The sequence below is a fragment of the Lepidochelys kempii genome, chromosome 2, assembly GCF_965140265.1.
Source record: "Lepidochelys kempii isolate rLepKem1 chromosome 2, rLepKem1.hap2, whole genome shotgun sequence".
NCBI lineage: Eukaryota > Metazoa > Chordata > Testudines > Cheloniidae > Lepidochelys > Lepidochelys kempii.
Genome location: NC_133257.1, coordinates 119,686,885 through 119,710,590, shown reverse-complemented (window position 1 = coordinate 119,710,590; position 23,706 = coordinate 119,686,885). Strand labels below are relative to the sequence as shown.

The 23,706-nt window shown below is 43.2% G+C and overlaps 1 protein-coding gene across 3 annotated transcripts in view; it reads left to right on the top strand.

Annotated features, from left to right (window-relative positions):
* Positions 1 to 19,871, top strand: part of RIPK1 (receptor interacting serine/threonine kinase 1) — a 37,455-nt gene extending 17,584 nt beyond the window's left edge. Inside the window, exons 6-12 of one of the 3 annotated variants that reach the window (XM_073332175.1) lie at positions 1,276 to 1,425; positions 2,690 to 2,766; positions 5,853 to 5,949; positions 10,668 to 11,276; positions 14,187 to 14,264; positions 16,262 to 16,414; positions 18,289 to 19,871. In XM_073332175.1, coding sequence (XP_073188276.1) covers positions 1,276 to 1,425; positions 2,690 to 2,766; positions 5,853 to 5,949; positions 10,668 to 11,276; positions 14,187 to 14,264; positions 16,262 to 16,414; positions 18,289 to 18,575 — 1,451 coding nt within the window. In that variant the 3' untranslated portion in view covers positions 18,576 to 19,871. The remainder of the gene's footprint in view (positions 1 to 1,275; positions 1,426 to 2,689; positions 2,767 to 5,852; positions 5,950 to 10,667; positions 11,277 to 14,186; positions 14,265 to 16,261; positions 16,415 to 18,288) is intronic. The other 2 variants (XM_073332174.1, XM_073332173.1) reach the window with 2 other exon arrangements.
* Positions 19,872 to 23,706: the final 3,835 nt, after the last annotated feature.

The following is a 23,706-nucleotide window of genomic DNA, read 5'->3' as shown; positions in this document are numbered from 1 at the left end:
GTAAAATGACTGGTTTCTGTTCGATCCCCATGTATCATAGATGCTACTAAATTTGTTAATTATTAATTCTTGTGCTATATAACTCCCTTCCCCATTCCACACCCAGTAACACCACCTTTGTTTTTCTCTCTCTCCTCCGCTTCTCCATACTTCTGTTTTACCAATCACATTTCACCTGGGGGATTATAACCTTCTCTTGCCATACTACACTTCACTTGACTATGCTACACTACACTCTGCATTAACTGCCTATTACAAACCTGTTTGTGCTGAAACCTATACCAGATACTAAAATACTAAATACTGGCTGGGCCAGATTTTCAAAAGGCAGACAAGTTTTACCTGCAGCATTTGCACTTAGACCTGGTCTGCACTTACAAGCTAGGTCAACAGAGCTACTTCAGTCAGGGGTGTGAAAACTCTATGCCCCTCCCTGACGTAGTTATGCCAACCTAACCCCGGGTGTAGACACAGCTATGTCGAGGTAAGAATTCTTCCACTGATGTAGATTGTTGTTCAGGGAGTTGGTGTTCCTACAGCGACAGAGAAAACTTCTGTCAAGGTAGGCTGCACCTACACTATAGGGTTATGTCTGCATAGTTGCAGCAACATAGTTATGCCAGTATAGTCTCTGAAATGTAGACATAGTCAGAGTGTTATGTGCACTAAGCTTGCGTTTGCTCACTGGTTACTTCTTAGTTATGCTAAGTTCTGCCACTCTGGGCCTGAAAGGAACCAGAGAAACCCCCAGGAGAATCCTTCCAGTGCAGTGGGCCTCCTTTGCTGGTGGAGAGCTGGCTTAAGGGATACGTGTCAGACTTGCTCCCAGCCCCTGGCACAGAAGGGCCATGGGAAGCAGAGCAGAAGTTGGAGCAGGCTAAGGGCTGCTCTCACTTATATTGGTTGCCAACTAGGCCCCTGAACAGCCCTGGAATACAGGAACAGTAAGATGGCTTAAAGCTGCCTTTGGGGCCACATCCCTGTTTTTACTCCAAGCACTAGAACAAAGCAACTGAGAATCAGGCCCTAGGGGGTTCACTTCCATAACCCTAACTCCTATTGAGTAGGAGTTACTCATGCAAGTAACTGAACTCACAGTAAGTACTACTCATCACGAGTGAGGGTTTCAGAGTCAGATCCATAGAGTAAGCATTTTCATGTGCCAGCAGATTTGTGGTTCTAAATGAGGCACTTTCTTTGCTGTTTCTAGAAGATGACCTTTCATGGTAGCAAAACCCTGTGATTAGGAGTCTGATCTGAGATTTTGTTTTTCAGATGCTATAAATGAAACACACATTTGCTTTGGCATCATGAAAGGGGACAGGCCAAATACAGAAGATATTAAAGACAGTTGTCCAAAGGAAATTATCGATCTAATGAAGCACTGTTGGCAACAAAAGCCAGAGAATCGTCCAACCTTTTCAGGTAAAATACGGCTTCAGGATTATTTTTGTTTGGACATATCCAATGTTTTACAAAATATGGCAAAATGAGCTTAATCCTTCCTTTCAGAAAGTCATGACTTTTGTTTGTCACAGGTTTGTGTGTCTTAGGTTTCTTTTCAAAATAAAAATTAATCTCCTCACACACACAAGTCAAGTCCGTGATCTGAATTCTGAATAAACTCTGGACCACATATTCTGTAGATATACATTGGTATAGTTTCATTGACTTCAGTGGAGCTTTGCCAGCTTAAAAGTTCACCACACAAACATGCACCCCCTGCATTTTTTAAGCTCTTCAGTATCATGTTAGGGGCCTAATTGCTATCCCATTCTCAAACCTGCATATTCTGCTGCTAGTACATCAGATCTATAGAAGTACTGTGCCTCAGTTTCTCCTCATCAGGAAACTGGAGACAATGATAATAAAATACTTCTCAGAGAAGGTAAGTAGTATTATAAAACTGTTAATAGCAGACCCAGTCAATGGGACCACTCATGGAGGAAGGCACTCCATTTGGGATATAGTTTGTATATGAGGTGCTTTACAGATTTTGACTCCCCATGGCACAGGTGAGATGAGGGGGATGGATGAGGTAGAAGGCTTATCCCTCTTTTTGCATGCCCAGCAAAAGGGCCAGTCCCAAATTGCAGTCCTTGTGCTCAGGGGAGCACAGAAACCTGCTCCCTCCATGCACCCTAGCGGGGGTCTCTCAAAGAATAGGGTTCCATTACGCAGCTGATAACATGGAAAGGGCATATGCTGTGGGTGACACCTGTTATCCAGAGCTCCCTGGCTCAGGCCAGTGATTATATAGCAGAGTTTGACCCTAAAGCTGGATAGAAGTGTTCCTTTGTCTTGCTAAGACACTACAGGAGCTTAGAACATAGGAAGCCAAGCCTAATGCTGTTGGAAGACCCTGGCTGTCCCTCACTATCTTTGTAGTCACGTGTCTTAAAGTCACAGCCTGTGCGGGCTTTGCAGTTGGGTAGGGAGGTGTTTATTAAATAGCCCAATGCAACTGAGTGTATGTAATACTTAAAAGTGAACAAGAATTCAGTTCTTATTACATTCTTTTTTAAGACTAAATCAGCCCTGCTAACATTGCTTACATTTTTATGAGCCCACTCCTGTTTATAAACTTATGTAACTAACTGGTTAATGTTTTGGTGGAAGTGAGCTAAGCAGCACAGTCATTTATATTTGCTGTTTAAAACTACTTTCCTCAAATCTTCCTTTCCTGCAGAAATTAGTCAGAAATACAAGCCATTTTACTGTGAGCAACTAGAAAAAGATGTTGAAGATGACTTGAGAAAGATAAAGGTAAGTAGCATCCCAGATGCTTCCGAGCGTAACTTGTAAGTAAAAAAACCACACACATACATACAGGGCCAAATTCTAACACCCTTACTCACACTAAGTAATACTATATTCAATAAGCACTCCCACTTATTCCAATAGGTCTGCTTGTGGAGTAAAGGGCTACTTAGTGTGAGTATGGATGGCAGAATCCAGCCCCTGCTAAATGTAAAAAAAGCCCTGTTAGCTAGATTCTGATCGCCAGTGAGTAGAACTTTCCTCCATTAGAAATCCTGCTGAAATCACATTTACATTAGTTTTATAAAAAGAAAAGGAGGACTTGTGGCACCTTAGAGACTAACCAATTTATTAGAGCATAAGCTTTCGTGAGCTACAGCTCACTTCTTCAGATGCATATCGTGGAAACTGCAGCAGGCTTTATATAACATATATATATAACATACATATATAAAGCCTGCTGCAGTTTCCACGATATGCATCTGAAGAAGTGAGCTGTAGCTCACGAAAGCTTATGCTCTAATAAATTGGTTAGTCTCTAAGGTGCCACAAGTCCTCCTTTTCTTTTTGCGAATACAGACTAACACGGCTGTTACTCTGAAACCTGTCATTAGTTTTATACTGGTGTTACTGCATTGACGTTAATGGAAATTAAAAGAGACGATTTGTTGAGCAAGCTACTATTCAACATGAGTTAAGGTGACAGAATCTGGTTCATAGCTTATGAAGTGTTATTGCTGAGTTTTCTGAATACATACAATTTACTATATGTTTATATAGTACCTAGCACAGAGAGGCCTGAACCTGGTTAACCTGGTTGACTGGGAGTGACTAAGTCCTTATGCAAGGTAACTATTTCCCCTTGTTTTTTCCTTCCCCCTTCCCCCCCCCCGACATTCTTGTTAAACCCTGGATCTGTGCTGGAGATGGCCCACCTTGATTATCATACACATTGTAAGGAGAGTGATCACTTTAGATAAGCTATTACCAGCAGGAGAGTGGGGTGGAGGGAGAGAGAACCTTTTGTAGTGGTAAACACCCATTTTTTTCATGGTTTGTGTGTATAAAAAGATCTTCTGTACTTTCCACAGTATGCATGCGATGAAGTGAGCTGTAGCTCACGAAAGCTTATGATCAAATAAATTGGTTAGTCTCCAAGGTGCCACAAGTACTCCTTTTCTTTTTGCGAATACAGACTAACACGGCTGTTACTCTGAAACCTGAACCTGGTTGAGACCTCTAAGCATTACTGTAATCTAAACAAGAAAAAAGTCAGGAAATTCAAAGTTTTGAGTCCTCTCTCAGCTGTAACTTGGTTCCCTGTTCCTCCCATTGGATGTAGCTTGCAAACTGTTGTGCAGAAGGACACTTTCCTGATCTGAAATAATAATGAAAGGCAAGTTACTTCCTGGCAAATGCTTTGGGCCAGATTGTGGAGCCCTTAGTCACACTAGAAAACATTTACTTATTGGAGTAGTCCTACTGACATTAAGGGCCTGATGCTGTGGCTGAACCCTGAAATGAAAGTACCATTTATATGCAGGTGACAAGGATTGCATCCCCAATATTTTAAACTAATAAGTGGAAGTGTCCCCATGGTGCCGCCGTTCTGCTACACAGCCATATTTTGTCAGGTGCTTTCCTTCTCCCTGAAATTGCGGGATGGGGAATTAAAACATTTCTGATTTGGGAAATCCATGTGGTGACTTTGAAGACGTGTCCAGTATTCTTTGGCAAGATAGCAAAGCTTTGCAAAATAAAGTTGACAAAACAGACAAATATTCTACTGGAACTGATTCTACCACCCATACTAATTCTGAGTAGTAAATATTTTATATTATGGGGCTTTTGGGTGCTACCAATCAGGATTGTGCTGGGTTCTGCAGAAGCACAAAAGAAATAATCGCTGCCCTCAATGGCTGAGAGTCTGAAGGCAGAAACAGACAAGGGGTAGGAGATAAGGATACAACATACAAGCAAATGAATATGGTCAAGTAACAAAGCTGTACCAATATGTTTTGAAGCTTTTTACTGTTTGATTTTTGAGTAGCACTTTTCTCTGAAAATAATCCCTTTTAAAAAAGACAAGGGTGGAGTATGCTGCACTCTTTACCAATGGGACTTTTCCTGGAGCAGGGTAATACACAGTTACATAAGCAGGGTGTCAGAATCAGGCCCTAACAGAAGGCCAAAATGAAGTTTTTAACTTTGAACACCTGGGATCAAGATATGTTTACAGGAAGAAATTCTTGTTGGTTTTTAATTTGTGAAAAGACTTCCTGGTAAGACAGTGACTAATGACTTTCTGAGAAGTGCAAGTAAGAACAAAAGTCCTTAATCTGGTAAAACTGCACTTGACATCAAGTTTTACTTGAGTAAGGACATCAAAAAGGCATGAATGGCTGGAACATCAAAATGCCAGGGTAAAGATGATTATTTCTTCGGCCTTGAGAAATAAAGACAAGGATTTGCAAAGGTGAAAGTGCAGTGAAACACTATGAAACATTCCTTCCAAGGATCTTCACCAAGCTCACTGTCCCCATATCCCACATATAAACAGTTGTCAAAACAAGGCCATAGCCGTGGATTTTTTTTTTTTCCAGTTAAGCTCTACATGTAAATACATAAAATAGGGCATGATTCTGCTACCCTTTAAGCAGCATCTTACTCTGCAAGCAATCCTATAGATTGCATTGTGATAAGTCTATGACTTGTAGGTACAGCCCTGAGGTGGAAGCAGTGCAGAGAGTCACTGTCTAGTCCAATGGGATTAGCTCATGGACTAAGACAGTAGTCAGTGTGAGTAAGGGCACAGCTTGGCCAGATCAGAGAATCATGCCCTATATTTACATAGTAATCATTCCTGCCTTCCTTGAAAGCAGACACTGCTTGTCTGTAAACTTAACCTCACTAGTAAGCAAGCCCCACAAAGCAAGGATCATGGTCCACCAGCATTCCACCAAAGAACGTGAGATCTATGCAAGCTGTTCACTTGGGCCACTCGCTGAGGAGATGCATTTGGTTTCTACAGTAAAGATACTTCCTTTGCTTAAACTTTCACCTGCTTCATGATATTTTTTTCCTGTGTACAGAAAGTGTACCCTGGGCCAACTGAACTTGTGAAGAGGATGCAGTCCCTTCAGATAGACGCTGTCGCAGAATCTCCAAGTAACGGACATGCACAAACAGGTGATTACTACATCACTTCATAATACTTTTTCATATTGCCTGCTTAGGGCAAAATTGGGGACAAATAAAATTGATTCCATTATTATTAAAAGCTGTAACGAACAGACCCAGTTGTTCAGAACTCGGGAGAGAATCTGGAGTACTGAATAAAAAGATCAGATTTATCTGCTGTTCTAAAATGCAAGTCACAGAAACACTCTCTCTTGATCACTATTTCCAGGCGCTACAGTTTGAAAAACCAGATTATTTTTAAACTCTTGTGCTTTTGTCTTTCCATGCAGAAAGTATTTTCTCTTTCCATCTGTACTTCATTTGTTCAATACTTGTTTTGTCCATTACATTATATGTTCACTTTGATAACATCCTTAACCTTCCCTCTGTTGATTCACACCAACAAACTTTTGCTTGGTCTTTAGGCTTCAGTACCATGCTATATCAATTTTTGGAATCATCTCCCCTTTCCAGTCCAACCTTATCAGTGTCCTGAGAACAACTAGAGTGAAAAAAACTAGAATGTATCACTTGTTTTAAGATCTTGCTCCTTATTGATTCTGCCTTAGACACCATGGGACTGGTCGTGGGTTACTCCATTCATCTGTTCCCTCCTTTGTCACATATCAGCTCAAATCCTGGTTTGTTTCACAGCTTTGAGGAAGTATATAGTTGTAGATAATTATATGTGGCCATACCACTAGGTCTGTAGTGGAAGGTGTGTCTCTGTACTTCTTTCACCCAAGTGCCCTGTTAGCAGGGGTTCAAATCTGTAGCACTGTGTAACAGGTCCACCATCCTAGAGTGCCCCTATGGCCTTTCAGATGGTCTCTTGTGTTGGGACCTTGCCAGGTTCCCCTAGTGTCACCCTCCTTCCATGGTCACCACTGTCCTTAAAATCCCAAATAATCAACTCAAATGTCTTCTGTTCCTCCTCGGGTCTTTCTACAGTCCTTGTCTCTCTGCTAAGCAGTGACAAACAAAGAATACCATTAAACCACTCCCAGCAGTTTAGGGCATGTGATTATAGGCTCTCTGTCTAGTTCTCAGACTCCTTCATCCTGTTCTCAGGATACTGACTAGTAGAGCTAATCCTCCCTCTGCACTTTCCTGGTTTACCTCTCTTACTAGCGCTTGCCAGCCCTCTCCCACTCAGAGAGCACATTAGATGCCCTCTCTCCTGGGCCTCCTCCCAACTGCCCTGACCTCCTTCCTTCAAGGCCTCCTTGAGCTTGACTCACCCTTTCCAGGTGTACCCAGACAGTACTAATAGAGCTTTCGGGCTCCAGTTAATTCCTTTTCAGCTGTGGCAGTGTGACAGGGTGCTCTACTCACCGCAGGTCTGGCGCTGCCTCCTGGCTGTTCTGGGGAACAGTACACCGGGTCAACACCTTTCCCCAAGGCTGCAAACCATCCCTCCACCTGTGTGCAGCTGCTCTTTCGCTCTAGGAGTTGCTGTGGCCTCATTGTGACTCACCCCTCCAGCTAGGTCACTATTGTGGTTTCCCCTTCTGAGGGGGGAGGGAAGAGGTCTCTTCTGCCAAACAGACTCAGGCAGTCTTCCTATGCACTTCCCTAGTGGCTGGTTGGGAAACCTGGGCCCATTCTGTACTCCATGTTCTGGCTCAGGTACCCTCTAATCAGCAGTCAAGTCTGTTCCATCCCATACCTTACTGCATTCCCCTGAGTTGTCCTAACCTTTGGCTCTCCCTTCCTTCTCTGGGTCTGCCAGCTTCACCACTCTCTTCTCCCAGTGAGCAACTACAGGCTACCCATCTCTGCTACCTCCAAACACTCCTCCCTCTTCCCAGTCGGTGACTGTAGATTTTCCCAAGACCCCCCCTGTTTCCTGTATTTTATATACCCCCTGCCCCCATTCCTGCACAAGTGAGCCACTCTCCAATTATCTGCCTCCAGCCCAAAAGCTCCAGTTTGCAGCCTAATTAACAGATTGGGCTTACCTGGCCTAATTCAGCTCCTGCAGGGCCAGTGCGCGGTGCACACCCCATCACAGGCAGGTTTACACATTCCATCACACACACACACACATAAGCGATGTTAGAAAATCCAGTAAAAACCTCCTGCAAAGTTTTCTTTTGCTCAGACCATTTTGAAGATAATCTAGTTCAGATAATACTATGTGATCAGTCTTGTCATCTCCCTGACAAACCTCACCCCCCAGACAGGTTAGCAGCAACTCACACCGTTCTTCAGCAGAGGTAATGAATTTTAATCGGGCAGCAGCAGGACTACATGTTTAATGTGTAAGTTATGTTTTCTTAGGAAAAATATTAAAACGTAGCAGCACCATGTTACAAACTCTCTCATCCTTTTAAAAAAAAACCTTTGGTGTGAATGTGGCGTTTGTGAAAGGTGATCCACTGACAACCTTGTAGAGGACAATCAAAGTCCTCTCTTTATCCAGCAGATAGACACAGTGCAGCCCGTGGTAGTGTAAGGGCACGTATATGCTTGTGTTTTTAAAACCCAGGTTCTGAGACTCCCTGCTACGGGTGTACAGACCCGGGTTCATGCTAGATCATTAAGAACAGCGTAGACATTGCAGCCTCCCTAGGCTTCAGAGGCCAGGGTCCAGCCTGAGCCTCAGATGCGTTGCCCTGGGTTTTAAAACTCAGTGTAGACATTCTTGGAGGCTACGTCTACACTAGAGATCTGACAGGGGCACAACTGTACTGATGCAGCTGTGCCACTGTCAGATCTCTCATGTAGCTGCATTATGCCATTAGGAGAGAGCTCTCCTATCAACATAATTAAACCACCCCCAATGAGTGGCAGTCGCTTTGCACACTACCGCTTATGCTGGCATAATTTGTGTCACTCAGAGGTGTGTTTTTTCACATCCCTGAGTGACGTAAGTGGTATTGTAGACATGGCCTAAGAGTCCTCAAGCCTGCCCTGGAGGATCATTTGTAGAGACGGTCACAGTCCTTGACATTCAATCTAGCACCTGTCGAGTGCTGACAGTTGCCAACTATGGTGGGGTTGTTTTTTTCCTGTTGCAGTGGTGATATTTATCCACTTGACACCAGAGTAAGTCAACCAAGTCACATTTACCATGGAGCAGCCATCAGAGAGTAACGGTTTTCATTCACCACCAACCTGGATTGGATTCAAACGTGTATTCTAGAGATAGGAAGGTCAACATTCCATACATCATTACCAATCCCCTGACTATCCAGTCCCATATAAGCTTTGTTCTAATGCTACAATGGCCTTTTTGAGCCCCATTATTTTCAGTGATGCCCAGCATCTACAAGACCATTTCAAAGCTCCATGTTGATGCTGTAATCCTTTTAAATCTCAATAGGAGATCCTCTTCAGCCCCATACTACAAAAAAAGCAGGTTTTGAACTATTTGTTCAGTCTTGCGATGCTATAGAATGATTAGAATTCAAACAATCCAGTTCAGACCACAAGCAAACCTTTCATTGTCTCTAAGGGAAGCTATGTGTGCGCAACCATCCAAGGACAGAATTTATCTGTAAGGTTTAGGTGAAAATCATGAGTTACTTCCCTCTTCGCCCATAGACATTAAATGGATCTTTATTAAAATATATTCTCTGAACTCTAGAAGAACAAGCTAGACAGAGATTGAAAATCAAAGTTCATTAAAAATACAGAATGATGCATTCATGAAGGCTAATTTGAGATTTGCTGTGATAGGATCATTGAAAGAAACATGACTTTTAGTGCTGTTTAAAGTAGCACCTACAGTGAAATTCTGAGAGTCTCATTCTCCACTATCTCTCTCCAATTTTGTGCAATATAACTCCATTGGAGGTAAATTAGTGAACCAGGACCTCTAAAGTCCAAGACCTTTCATTCTTCCCTTCTTGGCCTGATGTGTTGTGTTGTATTTCTGTGCCATGTTCCGCTTAGAGGTGGCTGCATTTCAGTGGTGCTTGAAACGTTTACTATCCCTATAGATACTGTCTATAGCAAAAAGAAAAGGAGTACTTGTGGCACCTTAGAGACTAACCAATTTATTTGAGCATAAGCTTTCGTGAGCTACAGCTCACTTCATTGGATAAATTGGTTAGTCTCTAAGGTGCCACAAGTACTCTTTTTCTTTTTGTGAATACAGACTAACACGGCTGCTACTCTGAAACCTGTCTATAGCAGTAGTTCTCAAAGCCGGTCCACTGCTTGTTCGGTCCGGCCCGCCAAGGGCCTTCCCTGGTTTGTTTACCTGCCGCATCCGCAGGTTCGGACCTGGCCAATGGGGGCTGCGGGAAGCGGTGCGGGCCAAGGTACGTGCTGGCCGCACTTCCCGCAGCCCCAATTGGCCTGGAGCGGCAAACCGTGGTCAGTGGGAGCTGCGATAGGCCAAACCTGCGGACGCAGCAGGTAAACAAACCTGTCTGGCCCACCAGGGGCTTTCCCTGAACAAGCGGCGGACCGGCTTTGGGAACCACTGGTCTATAGGATCTGGTCTTGTAGCATTGAAGTCACTGAGCTTTTGCCATTGATTTCAGTATGGTCAGACCCACAGTTTATAAAGATCATTTCTGATGAAAATGTCTTAAGTAAAATGTAAAATATATTATCTTTTCTGGAAGAGATTACCTTTAGTTATGAATTATTTAGCTGTTTAATATAAAAATGCTAGACTCTACCATAGTATTGTTGAGATGTAATTGAAAATGACAGGTATATCTTTGCATTATAGGCTAATTCAAGTATTAAATTTCCCTTCCCTGCTGCAGATCAGCCCAATTCCCTACATAGCTCTCAGGGTCTCATGACTGGCAATGTGGATGAAGCCATGTTTGCTCCCTTTCCGGTGAACCAGCCTGTCGAGAGCTGTGAGACCTCCTTTGAGGCCTCTGTGGGCCTAGAAAGAAAACTGCAGGATGAATTAAATTATCATAAGTATGGCAGCCGGATGGATAATTTTGAAAGCCAACCTCTGGTATACAGTGCTGAAAAGAGAGAGGAGGAAAGAAGACGAAGGGTGTCCTTTGATCCATTTACAACTCCACCTGCTGCTCCACAGATGAATGAATCATATCTGAAAGCTGAAAGCACAGGATCAAAAGCCAGTTGCTATAGTAACGTGACCAGTTACAGTCATTTAAAACAACCACCACCACCAGCTGCAACAACTCCAATATGGGAAAATTTACCATACAATCCAAATATTATGTATGGGACAAGGCCTGTAGATCCAATAGCAGGATGTACAGAGGATCTCTATGGATCAAATTCAGCCAATACATTTAGTCTGAATAAACCTCCTGTGCCTGAATCTGGCCTAGACCAGCAGCCACAAGCATCCACACCTTGGATTCCAAAGAGTTTGAATACAGAGACAGGTAGGTGAGATATTGGTCTTACTACTTTTTTTGTCTAAAACACAAACAGTACTCCTTTTGTCGTCTTCCAGAAGTAAAATGGCCACTGATCAATTTGTAGCTCACATACCAACAAGCAGCTGATTTCATACTCTTCAAGCTATGGTAGCAAAGGATTTCCTTTAGACATATTATGGTCCACTGCTCTTCATTTTCCTGATAATTTTATATCACTTCCGTTCATTAAAATGCTGTGGGCTTGATTCTCCTCACGTGCTTGTTTTCATTGGTGTAACTCCATTGATGTCAATGTTACTCCTGATTTACATCAGTGTAAGAGAGAAGAATCAAGCCACTGACTGCATGCTATTATCCAGTTGGTACTCCTGGGGGAGTTCTGTGCCACTGCACAATGCAGAATTTTGCAGAAATTAATGTTGTGCCTGCAGAATTTCCTTTCCCCCACAGAAATGGGCTGCAGTGCTGCTAGCCACCACTAGGGGCCACTGGACTCAGCAGAACCCAGCTTGCACATAGAAGACACTGCTAGGGGGAGGAGGAGGGAGCTAAAGGGTTCCTGGCAGCTGCAGTTCCCAGCATGCCCTGAGGGAAGGAGAGGGTGGTATGCAGGAAACTCCATGAAAGTTTGGGACCAAGCATCAGGCTGTTTCTCCTTCTGGATCCCTGGGCTCTGGGGGAGGAGGGGAACAGGTGCCTGGGCAAGGGGGGGCCCCCACGGTAGAGCTCTGGGGAGGAGGGGTTGAGGCATATTAGCAGAAGGACACCACAGCTGGGCTCTGCAGTGGGGGCGGGAGGGGGTGTGAGTGTCTGGACCCCCGGCTGGGCTCTGGGGTGGGCAGAGAAACAGGAACTGGGTTGTCATAGGAGTTTCTTTAACTCTCTACTCCTGGGGGAATTTTTGTGTGTGTCTGTATTGTTACAGACATACTTGCTGACGGGTATTTTGAAATAAATTACCAAAATAATTGAAACTGGCATGATTATGTAGTGTTATTTTAACAAATAAAATTTGAAGAATTTTAAAATATTGTGCCAAAAAATAAAAAATTCTGCGCACAAAATTCCCCAGAGAGTAAGTTGGGCAGCTAAATAACTAATGACCTCTCCCAGCCCATCTAGGGTGAAAGAACCATAAACAAGAACAATCACCAGATTGTGCTAGAAGCAAATGGTAGTTGATTTTAGACTCACAAAGGTGTGTAAAAGGAGTCAGAATCTTACTGCAGGTCAGTTGCAGCACAGAAACAGTGTTAGAGTGAGGATATTTCGTACCTTTCAGAAAATGAATCTTTGCCAGCTCTGGTGGCTTGATTGGGTAAATGCTCTACCAGATGGAAGATCCATGTTCATAAGTGTCCCTAAATTCAAGCCAACAGGAAGCTGATACTCTTAGCTGCACAGAGAGCAGGTTATATCTAATGCTGCTATGGCAATGCCTCTCAGCAATTGCAGGTGAGGTATGTATCCTTAGGAACAGAAGGCTATAGAGCTCAAGAAGGGAGAGAATATTGAGAGTTTAGCAAAAAACAAACATAAACAAACAGGTCAATAACCGTGTGTTCAGTGGAGGTTGTCCCATACCATTTAGGAAAAGGACAAGGTATTATACAGATTAATCATCTTACCCTAGAATGCTGGATTTTCCTGGTATGACTTTCCTTTTCAGCACTTTACACTAAGGGTATGTCTACACTACCCACCGGATAGTGATCGATCCAGCGGGGGATCGATTTATCATGTCTAGTCTAGACGCGATAAATCGCCCCCGAGCACTCTCCCGTCGACTCCTGTACTTCACTGCCGCGAGAGGCGCAGGTGGAGTCGACTGGGGAGCGGCCGCAGTCGGTGAAGACACCACAGTAAGTCGATCTAAGTACATTGACTTCAGCTACGTTAGTCACGTGGGCTAACCGCAGGTGCTACAGAGTTGACAGAATGCAAGATTTCATTGTACAAAAAAAAACACCAAAAAACCGCTGTATGGAGTCTGCGATTGCTGTCTACATCAATATATTGATTGCGAGGAGTTCGTGAGAGCTGTGACTGTCACATCTGCAGGTGGAAACTAACTCTCAAAATCACTAATGTTCAAATATTTGGATAGAAAGAAAAAAGAAATGCAGAAGAGATTACTGAGAAGCAGCATGATATAGTGGAGAAATACCAGACTACTAGCATGGCCACCCAGAGATTTGGTGCATGGTAAGCCAGGATGTGAATGTACAGCACACTAGCCTGCTGTGCCCTAAGTTGCCCTATGGACGCTGCTGCCACGTGCTAAAAATTCCATACTTAGTGTTTCAAACAGCAGTAAGTCAAAGTGCACTATAGAAGTTAGTGCATGGCAGCAGGGTCCACAGGGTGACTTAGGGCATGGCATGCTAGTGTGCTGTATATTTATACCCTGGCTTGCTGCGCACTAAGGCTCCATATAGGCAAGCCCTGAGAATCGGATGACCTGCCAGCTCTTCTGTTAACTTGTTGTGTTACCTTAGACTGGAATTTTCAAATTTGTGTACCTAAAATTAGGTACCTAAATCCATATCTAGACTCTAATCCTGCACTGGAATCTGCTTGCAAAGGAACTCTTACATCTGTGTGGAATCCCGCTGGTCACACTGGCACTTCGCAGACTCTGTATGGATGCAGGGTCTACGCTAGAGGATCTTGACACGGAGTAAGGTTGTTAGGCACTTCACTAAACTATGATTTGTTTAATTAAATATACTTTTATTGGATTTGTTATAAAGCTTCTTAGCTTTTGGGGTAACAGCACCTTTCCCCCCCTCTGTATTAGGAGCATTAACTGTGTTCTTATACTATTATAAATATAACAGTTTTGAAGTACTTGTGCCTTTAGGTTTTTGATGACCAAATACTTTTGCATTTGTGTGTTTTGTAATTATTCAGGCAAAACGGAATCCAATCCTTTTAAGAAGGGGAATTTTGCATATACTCCTACTACACCTGTACAACACAAAATCACAGGTAAATGCTGTAGCATTGATATTTCCTAACGACTAACACTAAATGCATGCTAACCTTATTTCAAAAATTTTGGACCAGCTTTACTAAAAAGTGAAACTGAAATCTCTACCTCTAAAAACCGTTAATGAAATACCTCTCTTTGTTTTACAGGGTATCATTAAGCACCATGTAGATGTGTTATAAAGCACAGAGATATGAAGTATCATGGCTCTGAGAGACAAACTGCATGATTTTCCAGGGCCTTACAGAACTGTGAAATCATGACTTCATACCTGGATTCACTTCTTTGAGAAGTGAAACTATAAGCCAAATCTGAGTCTTCAAAAGCTTCATTTTTCACTTGTATTTAGGCTTTGTTCAAAAAAGCATTTTTGACTAAAAATGAAGCTGTTGAAGTAGTTAGCGATAAACACATCTGTGGTCGGTTAATAGGGATGTAAAAGGTGAGAATTAGTCTTACCAGTTAACCCGCCTTAACCATTAACCCCTGGCCAGCTGGCCGATCCCAGCAGCCCTAGCTGCGTTGGCCGGAGCAGGCCCAGCCATTTAATCGGTTAACCATTTAAATGACATTTTTAATCATTTAAATGGTTAACTTTTTTTAAACAGTATTTATATCCCTAATTGCTACATATTCACCAATGGCAGGGACGTTACTCTTTAATTTTATATTTATCATGGTTAGTTGTTACTGATACTGATTGAAAATCATGTCTAAGGAAATGTAAATGTATGTGACACTTTACAAACTGAATATGACTGTTTTCAATAAAGTATGCAGATGTTACTGTGGATACACACACACAGCAGATCTGAAGGGGCCATTTATAGCCATTTTTCAGAGCAGGAATAGCATTTTATTGTCAATTCTGAACAACAGAAAATTGTTCAACCTTGCTTTGCAGTCTTCTCACTCAAAGACAATTTATAATACATCTACCTAAGTATCTTCCAGAAACTATTGTCATGATATAAAATGAACTAATATGGTTGTAATCTAAAATAGCACTGATTTTACATACAAGTTAAATGCAAAGAACTACTAATTCAACATTGTGGTTCAGTTTTTACACCTATAAAAGATCTCAGAGATATTGTTTGTCTCCTCCTCATCTCTTAGCTTGATTACCGTAAGCATATTAAGGGACTGTGCCCTTTTGAACTTCCTGATCTTTATGCACTTAAAATCTCAGCCGTGCCTATTGAGAAATGTAGTAATCTATTGTGCCTCCAAGGTACAGCCCCTCAGAGGGGACAGTACAGGGACACACTAACCATGGGGGAGCACCTAGAAGTTTTCTGCTCAGGACTTCTCTAAAGTGCAAGGGTTGTAATCTGCAGATTCATGGAGCACAGCATGCTTCTCCCCGAGAGCCAGTCCTGCTGTAATGGCCAGTAGATAGCTGGAAGTGAAGCCATATAAAGATAAGGTTCTGTATATATTAAATCTGATACATGTAATATTAAATCCAGTAAATATTTCACAAAAGATCTGGGGCCTGATCCTCAACTGATGTAAATCAGTGTAGCACCATTGAAGTCACAAACTCAGAACTCCCCATCTCTCTTAATCTTGCTTCCCCTGGCCCCCAATCCTCTGCACGGACACCCTTTTTTTTTTTTTTTTTTAAAGGAACATTGCCACCACTTTGATATTTTGAGATTGACTTTCATCTTTCACCCAGTGAATTATGTCTCTGAACTGTATCACCTATTCAATTCAGAATGTAAGATCCTAGGGGCAGGGATTGTGACTTCCTCTATTTGTACAACCCAAAGCACACCAAGAGCAGCCAGTACAGAAGTATCATAAATTAATAATGGCAAAGTTCCTGCAGTGGCCAAAGAAAGGCCGTTTCTAGTTTAAATACAAAATAATGATCATGGCTGTATTTGGTTTAAATACAAAATAAATCATTCTTCCTTGCCATCGTATCTCTTGAATTCTAAACTGCATGTACTTGATTATATATCCGTCTTAAACTGCCTTTACACAGATGAAGCTGCAAAATACACCATATATAACAGTACCGGAATTCAAATTGGAGCCTACAATCACATGGCGATTGAAGACCAGAATCTATATGTAAGCAGTGTTCCAGTCAACATGCAAAACTCTTATGCACATTATGAAAACATAGGTATATTTGGTAAGAGCAATCTCTCTCCGTTCTTTCATAATGTTCCTCTTTACAATCAGCTCTTTGTTCCTTGTGCACCCCACCCCTTAGTCCCTGCTCGCCTCACTCTTTCGGCACAATCTGAAGGCTGACAGTCTGTTTCTGAGAACCATCTTTGGGGAATGTACCGTGCATCTAGCTCCCTGTTGTATTCAGAAGTTAGCCATTTTGGGTCCTTTATTACATAGCATTACAGTTAAGCAATACCTAAGGTTATCATCATGAGTGGTGGTTTGTACTAACGTTGCTTTGTATTATTACACCATTCCCTCACCCACCCTGTTTCATCACCTCTTAGCTGATATTCTCCCGCAGCTGCCTCTACCAAACCTGAAGCTGACATTAAGCATGTCAACACAGTGCACTGTCTCATGAGTCACCAAGTCACAGCACCTGTGGATGTGTACATAAAGACAGAGGAAAAAAAAGAGCAGTGGAAGCAAAACTAGGATCAGTGGACCTGACTGAGAGTTCAAACATTTCAGTACAGGAGGGGCAGGACTATTTTAAAAGGTAGTAGTTAGGGTGACCAGATAGCAAGCGTGAAAAATCGGGATGGGGATGGGGTGGGTAATAGGTGCCTATATAAGAAAAAGCCCCAAAAATCAGGACTGTCCCTATAAAATCGGGACATCTGGTCACCCTAGTCATAGTATTTGTATATACTGGCTTAAATCACTACTGCATATTTTTAATGTATTTAATTGAGAAGTCATAACAGTATCTTTCATCCAAGGATATCAAAGCATTTTATAAACATTAATTAAGCCTCATATCACCACTGTGAGGTAGTTTCTCAATTTTACATATGATTAAAGAAAGACACAAGGACATTGTGACATGTCCCAGGTCAAAAAAGCAAAACAGTAGTAGATCTAGGAGTGTCATAGAATCATAAAATATCAGGGTTGGAAGGGACCTCAGGAGGTCATCTAGTCCAACCCCCTGCTCAAAGCAGGACCAATCCCCAACTAAATCATCCCAGCCAGGGCTTTGTCAAGCCTGACCTTAAAAACTTCAAAGGAAGGAGATTCTACCAATTCCCTAGGTAACCCATTTCAGTGTTTCACCACCCTCCTAGTGAAAAAGTTTTTCCTAATATCCAACCTAAACCTCCCCCACTGCAACTTGAGACCATTACTCCTTGTTCTGTTATCTGCTACCACTGAGAAGAGTCTAGATCCATCGTCTTTGGAACCCCCTTTCAGGTAGTTGAAAGCAGCTATCAAATCCCCCCTCATTCTTCTCTTCCGCAGACTAAGCAATCCCAGTTCCCTCAGCCTCTCCTCATAAGTCATGTGTTCCAGTCCCCTAATCATTTTTGTTGCCCTCCACTGGACGTTCTCCAATTTTTCCACATCCTTCTTGTAGTGTGGGGCCCAAAACTGGACACAATACTCCAGATGAGGCCTCACCAATGTCGAATAGAGGAGAATGATCACGTCCCTCGATCTGCTGGCAATGCCCCTACTTATACATCCCAAAATGCCCTTGGCCTTCTTGGCAACAACAGCACACTGTTGACTCATATCCAGCTTCTCGTCCACTGTAACCCCTAGGTCCTTTTCTGCAGAACTGCTGCCTAGCCATTCAGTCCCTAGTCTGTAGCGGTGCATGGGATTCTTCCATTCTAAGTGCAGGACTCTGCACTTGTCCTTGTTGAACCTCATCAGATTTCTGTCTGACATCCAGTCCTCTTCTTTAATCACTAGACCAATTGCTTATATGAAAGCCACCTATAATCCTATCATTCATTACTAGTGACCATATTTTGGGGGGAGACATTCAAAGAGAAGTGGAGTTTAAACAATGCTGTCTTCTTACACTTGTCTTTCTTTTTGCAGATAGCACCTCTATCCTCTCTGAAAAACACCTGAATCTAGTGAGAGAGAACTTGGCTAAACAGTGGAAACACTGTGCTCGTAAACTGGGCTTTAGTGAGCCACAGATTGATGAAATTGACCATGACTACGAACGAGATGGACTCAAAGAAAAAGTTTACCAAATGCTGCAGAAATGGGTTATGAGTGAAGGCTACAAAGGACCTACAGTAGGAAAGCTGGCCAGAGCCCTCTATGACTGCAAGAGAATAGATCTCCTTAATGATTTGATAAAAATGAACCAGGAGTAGGCGAACTGGAAACTTAATGGAAATGGCTGTGATATTTTATCTGAAGATCCTCTTACTGAGAACATGAAACAATCTTGTAAAAGTGCTGCATGAAAGACGCCTGTCTAGAACATGCACATATTTCTGTCAAGCAGTATACAGTATCCTGTAGCTCAAAACATTTAATTTTTGAAGACAGGACAATTATGAAAAGCCTGTCCTGGGGGGGATGGCAGGGGGGAAGGAAGGGGAAAGAAGCTCTTCCTTTTACAGTGAAGATAATAGGTTTATCTAATAAACTTTGTCCAAGGACAAAAAAAGTTAAAACAAAATCTGAATTGTGTATGATATGAAAAATAACATGGAAGGGAAGGGATTGGCAAGGGGTGGTGGTGGGCATTTGGATCTAATTTTTTCACAGAACTTTTGGACTGCTACCTCAAAGCATGCACGTAGCTGTGTTTAAAGTGCCTTCATTCATTACTGCCTAAAAGAAGCATGGCATTTACGCAAAACTCACATCAATGAGAGCATATCATGGATTTTGTCACACCATATTGAAGCCCTGGATTGAAAACCAAACCAAACGCCTCAACTCTTCTAAGCACAGCCAATATCCACAGGAGATCGTCATAACTCGGATTGCCTTATAGATTCATCACCTTATTTTTTTAAAGTGTCCTTTTTATAACTTTAATAAAAAATAAATATTATAATAAAAATACAGAAGTATAAAAAGATACAAAGTATTGGTGTAAGAGCAATAATGATTATCAAGTATAGAAACCACTGTGTAAATTGACATTACAAGAACTGCCTTCTCACAGGATTATGATAATGTGTTTATTATTATTTAGTTTTCATTCTGTGATGGGAGTAAATTCGGGAATATATGCTTTATGAAAAGGGAAAGGAAAACTAATATGTACCTGAGCCAAAGAAAAGGCCTTGAAACTTGGAAAGTTTGGAAAATCAGTCAGGCATTTCATTTCAGGCTAATTAACCAGAAATGGAGGCATGAACTTTCTAGTCACACTGGAGATAAAGCGTACAAATTACAGACTTTCTTGGAGTATGGAACCCACAAGGAAAAATTATTGGCCCACAAATTTGCATCCACTAAGAATAATTAGGTCAAACTACTCCTTCTTTGAAGGGCAGTGGCTGTGACCTCAACCAAAACCACAAATATATGAACTTCCATCCAACTTTTTGGATCAGATAATTCTCCTTTTGGCAAGTGGCAAAAATAATTATCCATCAGGACAAAAAAGCTAATACGAATTCCAATAAATCTTAACAGGCTTTGAACCCCACTATCTTTCAAATAAAAGGTGGACACACTCTGCAATTGGAGGTGTGATTGCAGCATGGCTAGGCTTACCCATGCTAGTTTTAAATCTAGCTAACCTAACTAAAAATAGCAGCGTAAATGTGGTGGCACAGGCTTCAGTGCAGACTAGCAATGCGAGTATGTACCCAAGTTCCCTGGGATGCTTGTACAGCCCACGCATCTTCACTGCTGTTTTTAGTCATGTTAGCAAAATTAACTTGTGCTGCAATCACACCTGATTGCAGTGTAGACATATCCTTCGCTACACAACCTTTGATTAGTAGCCCTGAAAATGTATTATGATCATTTATAGTTTTCAACTGGCAATGTGCTGACTGTTCCTATTGTTTCTAAATAGAGCTCCATTCTTGGGTAAAGGAGAATAAAACTCATAGGAAACTCAAGTTTCAGAGTGGTAGCCGTGTTAGTCTGTATCAGCAGAAAGAACGAGGAGTACTTGTGGCACCAACCCATGAAGGCTTATGCTCAAATAAATTTGTTAGTCTCTAAGATGCCACAAGTACTCCTCGTTCTTTCTGAGGAAACTCAAGAATTTCAACTTGTGGCATTTCCTACCATCGTATTTGCTGGGTGTCGTTTGTCTAACTCCTATCCCTGCTAAAAAGGAGTAGTCTTCTATCCACTTAACCTTTAGCTTCTCTAGGGTCCACATGGATCTCCCTGGACTCTGTTCTGCTGTCCAGCCCCACCCATGCTAGCCGCCCTCCAACTTCCAGGAGCAGGATCCCTCCTAGGGACACAGGCAAGCCAAACCAACACAAGAGTGAATTTGTGCATTGTATCAAAACCAGGACAAAACTTTGGTTTCAGACAAATTATGTAAGGCCCAAAGGCTGACACACAAAACAGGGACAACCCAGTAAAACCAGGATGTCCACTCAAGGAATCATTGGGGAAAATAAATAAAGACAATGGTACACTTCTACATTCTGCCCACAAACCAGACTCCTGTCGCCCAAAGGAAAACCACAGCAGTAGTTGTGCATAACAAGATAATTCCTTCTTTCTTGCACACACTAACCAATGCCAAAATATTTCTCCATGTTTACATGTAAATGTCATTGTTAGGCTTCAGAGGTAACACATTGCACTGAATGGGGCAGTTCACTCCTCTGAGAGGTATTGTTTCAGTATCTCAACAGGCTTGAGCCGATATCACTGCATTGGTTACACTTATTTTCAATCTTTGACTTTGCAACCATAAAGGCTAGGGGCCAAATTTTCAGGAGTGCTGAACATGAGATCTGGTTAAAAAAAAAACTGACTTCTTCGTGAAAATTGTTCAAAGTTTTTTGTGGAAAAATTTAAGAGAAATTTTGAAAAAAAATAAATTAGCTCTTTGAGGCCCTGCTGCTTCTATTGAAGCCAGTAGGAGTCAGAGGGCATGCAGCACACCTCTGAAAATTTGGTCCTCCAGGCTTCATTCTGCATTGGAAGATAATGTGAAACTTAGGGCTTGTCTAAACACAGAAGTTGCAGATATAACTTAAATCAGTTTTAAAAAAATGGTTTCATTAACCCCAGGCAAGCACCTGTGCAGACACTCATAAGACTAACTTGTGCCTGTAAATTTAGGACTTTTCTACACAGAAAGCTGCACCATTTAATTAAAAGTGTAGGTTTTAAACTGATTTAGTTACACCAGTGCAAAAGGCTATGTGGAAATGCTTATATCAGTTGACCTCAACTTATTTTGGTTTATCTACAGCCTGGTCTGGACAGAGGTTTTGTACCAGTATAACTATATCAACTAGGGGTGTGAGTTTTTACCAAAATAGTTATACCACTAGTGTGGATGCAGCTATACTGATATAACTTATTCCCCTTCCCATATAAGGAATAAGCTATATCACTGAAAGCAGGAGTGGTGAGTTATATGAGCCTGTGGTGCCCATGCTCCAGCAATATTCAGTGCATGGGGAACCAGCTCCACCAATGTTCAGGACCCAGTCTCTCCTCCGGCCCCGCCTGCCATCCCCACACATCCCTGCCTGCACCCTTGGCAGCAGGCGGCTGTCCCCTGCACCTGCTTGCTACGCTCTGCTCTGCCAGATCCCGGCACCAGCTGCCACTGCAGGGTCCTAGCATCCCCCACACTAGTGCCAGGGCAGGCTGACCCTGCCCTTCCGCCTCGGACGGACGGACCCTTCCCTTTTCTGGCAGGACCCTCCACCAGCACAGGGCCTTCCCGCAGTCACAACTCCTGCCCCATGCTAGGCAAGGGGCAGCCCCATCCCCCACCCCCAGTGAGGCTACAGTGAGGGGCAGTAGTAGGGGAGAAGGCGCACAATGGCAGTCCCCCTCCCCTGGTACCCACCACAGGGGAGGTGGCCTGGTATAAATGTGAGAGGGGCCCTAGGAGCCTGTGCAGTGACAGTGGTGCGAAGTGAGTGTGCTGCCAGGGAGGAAGAGATCTGGGGGGAGTCCTCTCTGTATGTATCAGCTTACAAGGCAGGTGTGTCGGGGGTGGGACTTAGACCCATTCTGGACACCACCAAAAATTATACAAACCTGCCACCCCTGAGTAGAAGCACATTTATACCAGTGTAGCTGTATCCTCACAACCCCCCCCCCCCCCAAGACGTTCTTGTTAAACCCTGGATTTGTGCTGGAAATGGCCCAACTTGATTATCATACACATTGTAAGGAGAGTGATCAATTTAGATAAGCTATTAGCAGCAGGAGAGTGGGGTGGGAGGAGGTATTTTTTCATGCTTTGTGTGTATATAAAAAGATCTTCTACACTTTCCACAGTATGCATCCGATGAAGTGAGCTGTAGCTCACAAAAGCTCCTGCTCAAATAAATTGGTTAGTCTCTAAGGTGCCACAAGTACTCCTTTTCTTTTTGCGAATACAGACTAACACGGCTGTTACTCTGAAACAAACTATACTGATACAGTTAAAGAGGTACAAACTTTTGTGGATAGACAAAGCCAAAGAACTTGTCTTTATGGGTGTGATACGGTCTTCTGGGGCTGGGCAGTCTAGTGGCTAGATTGCTGGTCTTTCAGTCTGTAATGCCAGAGAGAGTGGTAGGGGGACCCAAACCCTACCTCTCTACCAAGTTCCACAGGGCCCTGTGTAAATCAGCCCCTGAACAGGGAAGATGGGCAGGGAGTCAAGACCTGCTTCCCTGGGCTACTTCCTACATGTCTCTTCAGTTTGGGGCATGACCCCACTAGTTCAGTTGCCCCAAGTGCTGGGGCTTATTTGCAGCCTCCCCTTGGCAGGGGAGGCCTTACTTACCTCAAGTGGCTGTGCTAGCTGGCAGGTTATTGCTCTGTCCCTTCCAGCAGGCAGAGAACTCATACCTCATCACCAGTCAGCTCCCAATGAGTTAGGCTCCCTTCTTTTCTCTCCCCACCAGGCCTGGCACTGTCTCCAGGTATAGTGGGGCGGGGCTGGCTGAACCCAAAGGTTTTCTTTAACTCCCACTATGCTGGACCCAGGGAGAGGCGACTAGTGGGAGGGACACAAAGGGAGCACCAGCTAAAGGGGGCACATGACCTCCCCACGTGACTCCCCACATGACTCATCACCGTCCCCCCACATGACCCCCTCATGTGACTCATCCCCGCCCTGTTCCCCATGTGACCCCCCACATAACTCATCCCCACCCCACTCCTAGCTGGGGCGCCCCACGCTCTCCCCAGCGCCTCCCCATCCCATGTTACCTGCGGGTGGGGGCTCTGCTCCAGTCCTCCTGGCATCTGTGGCAGTCCTGGGTTTACAATGGCTCCAGTGGCTCCATGGAGCCGGGCCCATGCTCAGAACGGGCCCTGGCCTGCTCCGCTTGC